Genomic DNA, 12,521 nt, shown 5'->3' on the forward strand with positions numbered 1-12,521 from the left:
CCAAGGAACGACATTTTAGATCCCATGTTACTCCAGACATTCCACGACAGTCATCCTGAGAAGCCAGCTCCACGGGGTAGAGGACGACCACCACGGCGTCGGGGTTCTCGGCCCTCTGGAGCGGGCCGTGGAGGGGGAGGTACTGTCACAGACACGTCAGGTTCCACCCTCCACCAATCACAGCGCACTCCATCCCCAGAGTACTGATCACTATCACCTGCACCTCATCATGGCACTCATCACCAGCACTATAAGAAGCACATGCACACAGCACTCCACGTCCGGTCTCGTTCACATATACGTCTACCTATGCTTACCTCAAGGACTCTACTATCGATACTACCTGTCTCCAGCGTGTCTCCTTCCTTCCGTGTTCCCTGTCTGCTGTGTGGGTGTGTTCCTGTCCGTCCCTCTGTCCTCCAGCGATCTCCAGTCTCCAGCGATCTCCAGTCTCCAGAAACCTCCAGGCTCCAGCGTCATTCCACCTTCAATACAAAAGACAGTAACTCTCTCTCTCATATCACCATCCTATCTACCATCTACCGGTTTACTCACCTACTCCACTTCCCATGCTATACTGTGGTCCAATAAACTACCATACCTGTTAACATCTGTGTCTGCCTCCTGTCTTCTTGTAACAGTAAGTTAATTGTTCATATCAACATGTTAATTCTCTGGTTCGCAATAGTTTTTATCAGTTGAGAAACATTACGAAACTGAGGCCAGTTATGTCCACAGTGGCCATGGAGATGATTATACATGCTTGTATGTCCTCCCACCTTGATTATTGCTATTTGTTTTACTTGTCTTAGTAAGTCATCACTGAAACGATTACAAATGGTTCAGAAATGCTGCCGATATGCTTTTAACTAGATCATCAAAGAGATCACGCGGAACAGCAATTTTAATTTCTTTACATTGGCTCCCAGTCAAATTTAGAATTCAATTTATAATTCTTGTGATTGTGTTTAGAGCATTGCATGGTCAAGCTCCTATTTCTATAAAAGAGCTTTTGCCACCTTATAACTCCAGCAGGAATCTGAGATCCTTAAAATAGATCTTGTTAGCTGTACCTCGCTCTAGATTAAAGACTAAAGGTGACTGCTTTGGAGGTAGTTGCTCCCAAGTTGTGGAATTCTCTCCCTTTGGATCTAAGATCAGTGGACATTTTTAAAAGGCAGCTTAAAACTCACTTACTTTTGTCTAAATAGTGCTCTTATTGATTGTTTTTAATGTCTGTTATTCTTATTTTTGATTTCTCTTTTATATTTTAGATGTAAAGACCTTGTGATGCTTTCTCTGGAGAGGTGCCATAGAAATAAAAATGACTATATTTATATATAAAAAATTTCCCCCAGGGCTGTTTGGGCAAACTTTTAAGGATCAATATTTGCATACAGCTGCTGGTCATATAATTAGAATGTCATCAAAAAGTTGATTTATTTCACTAATTCCATTCAAAAAGTGAAACTTGTATATTATATTCATTCATTACACACAGACTGATATATTTCAAATGTTTATTTCTTTTAATTTTGATGATTATAAAAATACCAAATTCAGTATCTCAGAAAATTAGAAAATTGTGAAAAGGTTCAATATTGAAGACACCTGATGCCACACTCTAATCAGCTGATTAACTCAAAACACCTGCAAAGGCTTTTAAATGGTCTCTCAGTCCAGTTCTGTAGGCTACACAATCATGGGGAAGACTGCTAACTTGACAGTTGTCCAAAAGACGACCATTGACACCTTGCACAAGGAGGACAAGACACAAAAGGTCATTGCAAAAGAGGCTGGCTGTTCACAGAGCTGTGTTCAAGCACATTAATAGAGAGGCGAAGAGAAGGAAAAGATGTGGTAGAAAAAAGTGTACAAGCAATAGGCATAACCGCACCCTGGAGAGGATTGTGAAACAAAACCCATTCAAAAATGTGGGGGAGATTCACAAAGAGAGGACTGCAGCTGGAGTCAGTGCTTCAAGAACCACTACGCACAGACGTATGCAAGACATGGGTTTCAGCTGTCGCATTTCTTGTGTCAAGCCACTCTTAAACAACAGACAGCGTCAGAAGCGTCTCGCCTGGGCTAAAGACAAAAAGGACTGGACTGCTGCTGAGTGGTCCAAAGTTATGTTCTCGGATGAAAGTAAAATTTGCATTTCCTTTGGAAATCAGGGTCCCAGAGTCTGGAGGAAGAGAGGAGAGGCACACAATCCACGTTGCTTGAGGTCCAGTGTAAAGTTTCCACAGTCAGTGATGGTTTGGGGTGCCATGTCATCTGCTGGTGTTGGTCCACTGTGTTTTCTGAGGTCTAAGGTCAACGCAGCCGTATACCAGGAAGTTTTAGAGCACTTCATGCTTCCTGCTGCTGACCAACTTTATGGAGATACAGATTTAATTTTCCAACAGGACAAAGCAACCAGTACCTGGTTTAAGGACCATGGTATACCTGTTCTTAATTGGCCAGCAAACTCGCCTGACCTTAACCCCATAGAAAATCTATGGGGTATTGTGAAGAGGAAGATGCGATATGCCAGACCCAACAATGCAGAAGAGCTGAAGGCCACTATCAGAGCAACCTGGGCTCTCATAACACCTGAGCAGTGCCACAGACTGATCGACTCCATGCCACGCCGCATTGCTGCAGTAATTCAGGCAAAAGGAGCCCAAACTAAGTATTGAGTGCTGTACATGCTCATACTTTTCATGTTCATACTTTTCAGTTGACCAAGATTTCTAAAAATCCTTTCTTTGTATTGGTTTTAAGTAATATTCACATTTTCTGAGATACTGAATTTGGGATTTTCCTTTGTTGTCAGTTATAATCATCAAAATTAAAAGAAATAAACATTTGAAAAATATCAGTCTGTGTGTAATGAATGAATATAATATACACGTTTCACTTTTTGAATGGAATTAGTGAAATAAATCAACTTTTTGATGATATTCTAATTATATGACCAGCACCTGTATACCCACTTGTTTTTTCCTTAATCTAATAATCTAGTCCAGAGGTCTTCAATCCTGCTACTGGGGACCCACTTTCCTGTAGAGTTTATCTCCAACCCTAATTAAAGACAGGTGAAGCTAACCAAGCTCTTCAGGATCACTTGTTGAAAATACACAGGCAGGTGTGCTGAAGCAGGATGGAAATAAACTTTGCAGGACAGTGGGTCAGCAGGAGCAGGGTTGAAGACCTCTAATCTAGTCCATAATTTACTGTTCCTTTAACTGCGTGTTCAGTTTCAAGATTCAAGAGATTTTATTTGTCACATACACAATTATATGCAATATACAACTGGCAGTGAAATGTATTTGGTGTTATGCGAGTCACACCGAGTCGCCATTCAATGCGGCGCCTTCTTGAGTTGGACAGAAAATACAGCATAACATGAGGATAGGTAGGGAGGGGTGAGGAGATGAGAAAAAAAAAACAACCCCCAGACTATGCTCCTACGGGAGCACAGTTTGAGACCAGTAAAAAAACATCTCAGCAACACGAGCACACAATACAACATGAAACACGACTTGCAACAGGGGAGAGGAGTAGGGGGTTGAGGTGTCCCAGCACAGCCAGGCGTCCCGGTCCAGCAGCCATCTCAGGCGCTGGTCACAGACCCGCTTGTCAGACTGGGGGTACAAAGCGGCGAAGGTGAGAGATGGGTGTGTGCATAAGTGTGTGTGTGCCTGTAAAGTTCATGTGCATGTTTGTGTAGGCCTGGAGAGTCACGCCTGGCACCCTAATCTCGGTGCTCCCGTTGTTATGGAGACAACCTTGATCAGATCCCAGTCCGAGTCAGCAGGTGGTTGGGGGATGAATGCAAGAGCGTCTCCCTGCAGTGCTCTTCTGGAGGAGTTGTTGTCTCAGCAGCGGCCTTGGCCAAGACCGTGCTGGTTGAGGGAGCCGAAAGCAGATAAGATTGGAATTTGTTTGGTCTGGGAGCGAGTAGCCACAATTTATGACTACTCTCTTAGTTCGTTCTGGTCTCTGAAACCATTTTGCAAAGCAGTGAGCTTTTCCGTGATGATATCCATCTTGCGTTGCAACTCCATGATGTTATCCATGTTGCGGTTAGTAGTCCCAGTTTGGGAGATGACCGCTCTGCCCACTGCTTCAATCATGACGGGCAGCCTTGTGGAGCTTTGAACAGCTGTCACCGCTTTCTGAATTTTTCGATATCCCAGGGCAATGCCTGATCCAATCAGCAGAAACCCTGTTACCATGAATCCGAATAGGTAGATGTCTTCAATGTCCTCTACGGAAAGTGCCGCTAGACACACAACATGCCACCTCTCCCACGCGTCCATCGTGTAGCCAGCAGCAAACGTTCCGGCAGGGCAGTTAGGTTCCCCCGAACCCAAGCTTCTCGTCGAGAAGATGGTGTCAATTGCGTTGAGAGACCAGTTGATCAAATCCATAATTTTTCGTTCGAGAGCAGTGCGTGGAGAGTCTCCCAAGTTTAAGACAGTAGACTAGACGAGACGAGAGAAGCAAGCAGGAGAGGAGGGAGTAAGGAGACGAGAGGAGAGAGGAGAGAATGCGACCGCCTTCGCTGAGAGCCAGAGTTTCTTTCATCACTGCTGGTTCTGTCCAGCCCCAAGTCTCATTCATCCCTGCTGTTTCTGCCCAGTCTCCCACTCCCTCCTCCTTTGCCAATTCAATTAATTTCCTCTGCCCTGCATCTACTTGCTACCTTCATCAGCCCCTCGGCTCCTCCTTTGGTGGCTCCACTTTGCGCTTCCCAGTCTCCAGCTACGCCTTGGTGTGAGGATCCCCTAGTTCCACCTGGACCTCCGAGCCCTGGGCTCCACTTCTACCTGTTGACCCATCGTCTTCACCTTGGCTCCACTGTGGTCCGTCATCCCTTAGGCTCTGCTGGACTCGCTCATCCCTCAGGCTGACATCACCCTGATTGTGCAATGAATTTCAGAGCGTCTATGCCTCGTCCCTGCATTGGGCTCCTCCTTCCCTCCAGCTCCACCATCATCCTCACCGACTCCACTCTGAGCTCCTGAGACCTCATATCCACCTTGTCCCATGCTAAACGGAAAGAGGAACGGAAAGAGGGTGTACTTTAACGGTTACGTTGTGTGGACTCTTATGTTGTTTTTCTTTAGGTCCCTGTGTTTTCTACATCTGTTCCTGTTCCCTTTTTTGTTGCTAGTTTGTATGGTTACTCAGTGGTTAATTGTGTTTATGTTAATCTTGCTTACCTAGTCTTGTTCGGTTCCTTATTTAGCCATGTATTTAAGCCCTCAGTATAGTTGTCCTGTGTTGTCTTTACATAAGCGAAGCTGTTACTTCGATTCTTCGAATAAGTTGTCTGTTCAATTGTGTTCCTTGTAAAAATATAAAATAAATGATTCAGAGTCAGACTTGACACCATACAAAAGAAACTGTACTAGTTATAATGACTAATTACTTACATTTAGCCAAGTTTAACTTGATCTTAGTGTTGCGTTCAACATGATAGGTCTTGACCTTGGCTGTGGTCGAAATTACATACATACTTTCTCACTATATAGTAAGAACATAGTAAGAAAAGTGGCAGTTATGAGATTTTAATGAGAAAACCACAAACACCCTTCAGTCTCACTATCTTTGTTTCATCATGTAATAAATTCAATTCAATTCAATTCAAATTTATTTGTATAGCGCTTTTCACAATACACATTGTTTCAAAGCAGCTTTACAGAAAGTGCATTTCATAGATGTACAGTAAAAATGTTAGAAAGACAATGTTAAAGAATAATGTTCGAAAAAGTTAATCAATCGTGTATTAATTTAGGCCATAACAACGCTGGCGTTGAGTCGTCTCTTCACAGGCGTGGAGTCGTCTCATCACAGGTGTCGGGGCATCCGAAGTCTCCATGAGAGGCTGGATACAAACTGGAGCTGATGAACTATTTACCTCGGGACTAGTGTCCCGAGATAACAACAGAAAAGCAGATGGGAAATGATTAGCGTAGCTGCTGTTCAGAATATTATATTAATGCTTTTGATCCGATTTAACTGTAGTATAAAAAGATAATTATAATGTGAATGCTTGGCTAAAGAGATGCGTCTTTAATCTAGTTTTAAACTGGGACAGCGAGTCTGAACCTCGAACAATATCAGGAAGACTATTCCAGAGTTTCGGAGCTAAATGTGAAAATGCCTTCCCTCCTTTAGTGAACTTAGATATCCTAGGAATGACCAGAAGCCTCGAGTTTAGTGATCTTAAAGAGCGCGATGGATTGTAGGGTGATAGAAGATCCGTTAGATACACTGGAGCTAAACCATTTAGGGCCTTATAGGTCAGTAAAAATACTTTGTAATTGATACGGAACTTCACAGGTAACCAGTGTAGAGATGATAAAATTGGTGTTTTATGATCATATTTTCTTGACCTAGTAAGAACTCTAGCAGCTGCGTTTTGGACTAACTGTAGCTTGTTTATTGAGGATGCAGGACAACCAGCTAATAAAGCATTACAGTAATCTAATCTCGAGGTCATGAATGCATGAACTAACTTTTCTGCATCAGAAATAGATAGCATGTTACGTAGCTTAGCAATGTTTCTAAGATGGAAAAATGCCGTTCTTGTAACATATGAAATATGATTTTCGAATGTCAGGTTGCGGTCTAATATAACACCCAGGTCTTTTACTGTAGTGGATAAAGTGACAGGACATCCTTCCAAGGTAAAATTGTATTGCGAGAGGTTTTGTGGGCAGTTTTTTGGACCAATAAGTAACACCTCCGTTTTATCTGAATTCAATAGCAGAAAATTACACGTCATCCAGTATTTAATATCTTCAACACACGCTGTCAGTTTAGATAATTTAGCGTTTTCATCCGGTCGTGATGAAATATATAATTGAGTGTCATCAGCATAACAGTGGAAATTAATTCCATGTTTTCTTATAATATTACCAAGTGGCAGCATATATATTGAGAATAGCAGAGGGCCTAGCATGGATCCTTGCGGCACCCCATAGTCTACTGACGTCATCTTTGATTTTTCCCCATTTAGACAGACAAAATGGTAGCGGTCTGATAAGTACGATCTAAACCAGTTTAATGCCTGTCCCTGAACACCAGTATAATTTTGAAGTCGATCTAAGAGTAGTTTATGATCTATAGTATCAAACGCAGCACTAAGATCGAGTAGAACTAGTATTGAGATACAGCCTTGGTCAGAAGCTAGAAGTAAATCATTTGTGATTTTAACGAGTGCATAAATCAGGAATCCGGTTTTGAGTTTAAAAGAAAAGTGTTTAGAAATACATTTATTAAGCATTTATAACGTTAGTTAAAACGTTTCACTATTTGTCAGGCATTGCGTTAAAGTCACTGTTTTTACTCATGCAGTTATAACTGCTTATCAACAATTTATAATGCATCTGTAAATTAGTTATTAGTCATTAAAAAACACCTTTATAAACTCTTTACAAAGCAAACTTTAATGTAAAGTGTTACCAAAAGTCAAATTACACCCATAGATCCTAGAGCGCAACAAAAATGGCCAGTGGTGTGACTCTGAGGTATTCTACTATACAACTGAAATTAGAGGACGTCTACACAACCGTTCAATATTTGAAACAATAGGAATGCAAACGGGCAGACGTTGACTCATATTTACATGCCAAAGGAAAAGCATCACGGCAAACTTTAAGGAGATGAAGGATGCAAAAAAAAGTGGCCATGGCCGAATAAGAATGAACATGTCAGAGTGCAGTGTTGTGGAGTGTCACCTGTTCAGACGATTATCTGATAAAGACATGACATGGCTAAATATATAACAAAGGCTTCTCTCCAGTGTGACTCCTCATGTGGGCTTTTAGGTGTCTGTTTAGAAACTTTTCCACACTTCTTGGGTGAATTCTCAAGTGGTAATTAAGGGTTCCTTTATGTTTGAAATTCTTTCCACACTGACCACATATGAACGACTTCTCTTCGGTGTTCTTGTGATATCCAAGGTTTATTTCTGTTGTGAAGCTTTTCCCACACTGTTGGCAGGTGTAAGGCTTCTCTCCATTGTGAATTGTCATATGCCTTTTAAGGTTTTCTTTTTCAGTGAAGCTCTTTCCACACTGTTCCACCCCTCCCTCAGGGGTACACATGATCCCTCTACATGTGTAACTGCACGTTGACGTGGACAAGGAAGCTAAAGTATAAATGAAAATGGTGCGTAGCCCAGGGTGTAGAGGCTACGGCACAGGTACAAATCAGCCTGAAGGCTTCTCTCCAGTGTGAACACTCATGTGGGCTTTAAGGTTTCCCTTTTGGATGAAACTCTTTCCACACTGTGGGCAGGTGTAAGGCTTCTCTCCAGTGTGAACTCTCATGTGGGCTTTAAGACTCATTTTTCGAGTGAAACTCTTTCCACACTGTTGGCAGGTGAAAGGCTTCTCTCCAGTGTGAACTGTCATGTGGGCTTTAAGATGCCCTTTATGATTGAAAGTCTTTCCACATTGTTGGCAGGTGAAAGGCTTCTCTCCAGTGTGAACTCTCATGTGGGCTTTAAGATGCCCTTTATGATTGAAACTATTTCCACATTGTTGGCAGGTGAAAGGCTTCTCTCCAGTGTGAACTCTCATGTGGCCTTTATAATGTTCTTTTTGAACAAAACCCTTTCCACACTGTTGGCAGGTGAAAGGCTTCTCTACAGAGTGAATTTTTAAGTGCCTTTTAAAGACATTATTTTTTGTGAAACTCTTTCCACACTGATTACATTTGAACGGCTTCTCTCCACTGTGAATTCTCATGTGGCCTTTAAGATGTTCTTTTTGAGTGAAACTCTTTCCACACTGTTGGCAAGTGGAAGGCTTCTCTCCAGTGTGAATTCTTATGTGGATGTTAAGGTTTCTTTTCTCAATGAAGCTCTTTCCACACTGTGGGCAGGTGAAAGGCTTCTCTCCAGTGTGAATTCTCATGTGCCTTTTAACGTTTTCTTTTCGAGTGAAGCTCTTTCCACACTGTTGGCAGGTGAAAGGCTTCTCTCCAGTGTGAATTCTTATGTGGACTTTAAGGTGTTGTTTTTCAGTGAAACTCTTTTCAGGCTGTGAGCAACCAAAAGATTTTTCTCCAGTTATGAAATCATGATGTTTCCCATACTGATATTTCTCTTCTATTTCATTTAGTTCTTGACCCTCCACTTTCAGTGCCATCAGATCTAAAAAAGAAAAAGGAAAATAAAAATAAAAGTGTAATGGCACCAAACATCAAGACATTGACACATTTAAGGCATCAAAACCAAAAACATGTATGCTAGATCCAATACCCACTAAAGCCCTATTCGCACGGGGAAAGTATTATCTGGCGACCTCGTGTGATTTAGATATGACTCCCCCACATCTGAATTTTGCGTGGCGCATTCGCACGGGATAAGCAAGCCTGTGATTTTACTCGAATTTACTGACTTATCTCCTGGATATGATGTCAAGACTTGTAAATGTTTTTTCATTATAGATATAGCTGTATAAAAATTATAAACAGTCGTATCGATATCTTTGATTGTTTTATAGTAATAAAAATTATTTAGTTCAGTTAGAGAACAGACGCTACAATTAAAAACTGAACTGAGCAATATAATAAAACGGCAGAAGATCAGTTTCAAAGCTAAATGTAAAAGTGCCCATTTAAGCAACTTTGTCATATGTTCTGTTTTTGTGTTTTTCATTAAGAATAATATTAAACGCATTCAAGCAATTTACTCCCAAATTGGTGCTCATTCTAAAGTGAAAGTATAATCCGCACGGCCGCACGGGAATTCATAACAGTGCGCATTATATGCAGCCTAGCTCCATTCTTTGTGAAAGATAAAGATAGAAACGCGCACAGGAAACAAAAACCTTGCAAAAATTATATATGATCCGCCTAATCCTGGCCAAATCACAGAGATACCGATTCGCATGGCACTAATATTATCATAATATTCGACTAATATTATCACAGGACCTCGTGTTTGGTGAAATATGGTAGGTAATTTGCGGGGGAATTTTTACTTGACAAATTACAGACATGGCCGATTCGCACGGGATTAAGATCACAGACATTCTCTGCAATTATTACAAATCACCAGAGTTCCCCAAATAATACTAATACTGTGCGAATAGGGCTTAAGATGCTGTAATCTCAGACAATTTTTTTAACCCTTAATATTTGAAACCTTTTGTTTTCTTTAGGACACATTCCAAAATCTTTTTCTATCATGGTTGAATTCTGTGTTCAAGAAAATGCCAAAAGTATTATGGAAGCGGTTTGGAATGTGAGCAATGCACTGGTAAAACAGTCAAACAGTAACAGTAAAACAGTAAAACTGTGGTAAAAAAGTCACTGTTCTAACCATGTGCTTTATGCTGCCTTAATGTGAGGAAAATAACGTAACGTAAGGAAATTTGATAATTCCCACTTATGAAGCCGTGATTACGAGCTCATCGCATTCAAAAAAATGGGAGGGCGTTCATGTGCAATTTTTACCTAGGAACGTCGTATTTACAATACACTGCGTGTGCCACCTCTGTTGTCAACAGCCAATCACAGCACTCTGGAAGTGAAAAGCACCAAATTTCAATCCTCCTCATCAGAAAGGAATAAATGTACCCTTTCAAGAGACACACCCTGGTCTATCCAGTAAGATAACAACAGACAGGATAGATATTTCTGCATTTCTATCCTGACAGAGAATAAGACATTAACAGATAAGTCAATTTAAATCAAGTCACGTTGATTTATATAGTGCTTTCTACAATACATATTGCTTCAAAGCAGCTTTACAGTGAAGAACAGGAAAATTATTCAATGCTGCAAAGATAAATCAATTCTTCTGTAAAGCATCTCTAAAAAGAAAATAGTGTCATTTTTCATTTGCCAAACGAACAAACATGATGCAATTAAAATTCCAGTCTGCATCACAAGAGTTTGTCACCTTGGTTAATGATTGGATTTCTTCATTTTGTTCAGCTGTTCATTATTAATTTCCTTGGTTGATCTGTGTATTTAAGTTCTTGTCAGTTCTCATTTGTCTGTTCTCATCTATGTTGTGTTTACTTGCCTTCCTTAGTTGGATTATTCTGTGGAAATTATTAAAAACTGTGCTTTTGTTCCCAAACCCTCATTGTCACTCATCTTCCTGCAACCTAGTGTGACTGGACCCCAAAAGGAGAAAGCGTGAAATTTACATTACTTTAAATTAGTTCACCCCCAAGATTAGTTATAAACACGAGCCACGTCTGAAAGGCAAAGGAGGAGGTGTTGCTGTAATTTCTAGTAATATCTTTAGTATTACTCAAGGCAGGCTTGAATAGAACAACGCCATAGAGGTTTTTCGCATTTTGTGGAAAGAGAGCATGATTGCATACAGAAAGACCTTAAAAACTGCTAAATCTGCTTATTTCTCCACTCTTAGAAGAAAATAAACACAACCCTAGATACAGTGGCTAAATTAACCAAAAATAAAGCTTCAACTTCTGATGTTTGTAAACAGCACAGCAGTAATGACTTTATGAACTTTTTTATGTGTAAGATTGAAAATATTAGGAGGAAAATTATAATCATGCTGCCGTCTACTACAGTATCACATCAGACAGAGCATTGTAGTGTCACTGAGGAAAAATTACACTCATTCACTGCTATAGGAGAAGAAGAATTAGCTAAACTCGTTAAATCATCAAAATCAACAACATGTATGCTCGACCCTATACCGACTTGCCTATTGAAAGAGATGCTACCAGAGGTCATAGATCCTCTTCTTCATATCATTCATTTATCTTTATCATTCGGATATGTACCAAAAACTTTTAAGTTGGCTATTTTTAAACCACTTATTAAAAAAACGCAACTTGATCCTACAGAATTAGTCAATTACTGGCCAATCTCAAATCTACCATTTCTGTCAAAAATACTAGAAAAGGCAGTGTCCTCACAATTATGCTCCTTTTTTGGAAAGAAATGGTATCTGTGAGAATTTCCAGATTTAGACCATATCCTAGTACTGAGACTGCTCTCATCTGAGTTACAAACGATTTACTCTTATCATCCGATCGTGGTTGTAGTTCTCTATTAGTGTTACTCGATCTTAGCGCTGCATTCGATACTTTCGACCACAGCATTCTTTTGAATAGACTGGAAAATTAGATTGGCATTTGGCAATCAGTTTGTAGCAGTAGAGAAATCGAATTAAAATATTCATAAGAGAAGAAAATGGAGAAGAAAAAAAAAAATATATATATATATATATATACATATATATATATATATATACATATATATATATATATATATATATATACATATATATATATATATATATATACATATATACATATATATATATATATATATATATATATATATATATATATATATATATATATATATATATATATATATATATAATGTAATCCCTAACTGCCTGATTCTCTAAATTCATGGATCCCCTATCTGAGGTGGAAGAGATAGAGCAGGTTTGCGGTGCCCCCTGGACCCATCTCACAGCCTCCTGAGACTTTAAACTCAGACAAACAGATAACAGA

At 40.0% G+C, this 12,521-nt stretch overlaps 1 protein-coding gene across 1 annotated transcript; it reads right to left on the minus strand.

Annotated features, from left to right (window-relative positions):
• Positions 1-5,638: 5,638 nt before the first annotated feature.
• Positions 5,639-10,537, minus strand: LOC307127104 (uncharacterized protein). Its single transcript, XM_079818098.1, has 2 exons — positions 10,468-10,537; positions 5,639-9,160 (listed from the first exon to the last, which is right to left on the minus strand). Exon 2 carries the CDS (start codon positions 9,153-9,155, stop codon positions 8,214-8,216), a length of 942 nt encoding a protein of 313 aa, XP_079674224.1. The 5' UTR covers positions 9,156-9,160; positions 10,468-10,537; the 3' UTR covers positions 5,639-8,213.
• Between the last annotated feature and the right edge of the window lie 1,984 nt (positions 10,538-12,521).

This window comes from Gobio gobio, assembly GCF_949357685.1.
Source record: "Gobio gobio genome assembly, chromosome: 5".
Classification (NCBI taxonomy): domain Eukaryota; kingdom Metazoa; phylum Chordata; class Actinopteri; order Cypriniformes; family Gobionidae; genus Gobio; species Gobio gobio.

Bases quoted from the DNA above. Each gene is read 5' to 3' on its own strand.
- LOC307127104 (XM_079818098.1), bottom strand. From the start codon at position 9,155: ATGGCACTGAAAGTGGAGGGTCAAGAACTAAATGAAATAGAAGAGAAA.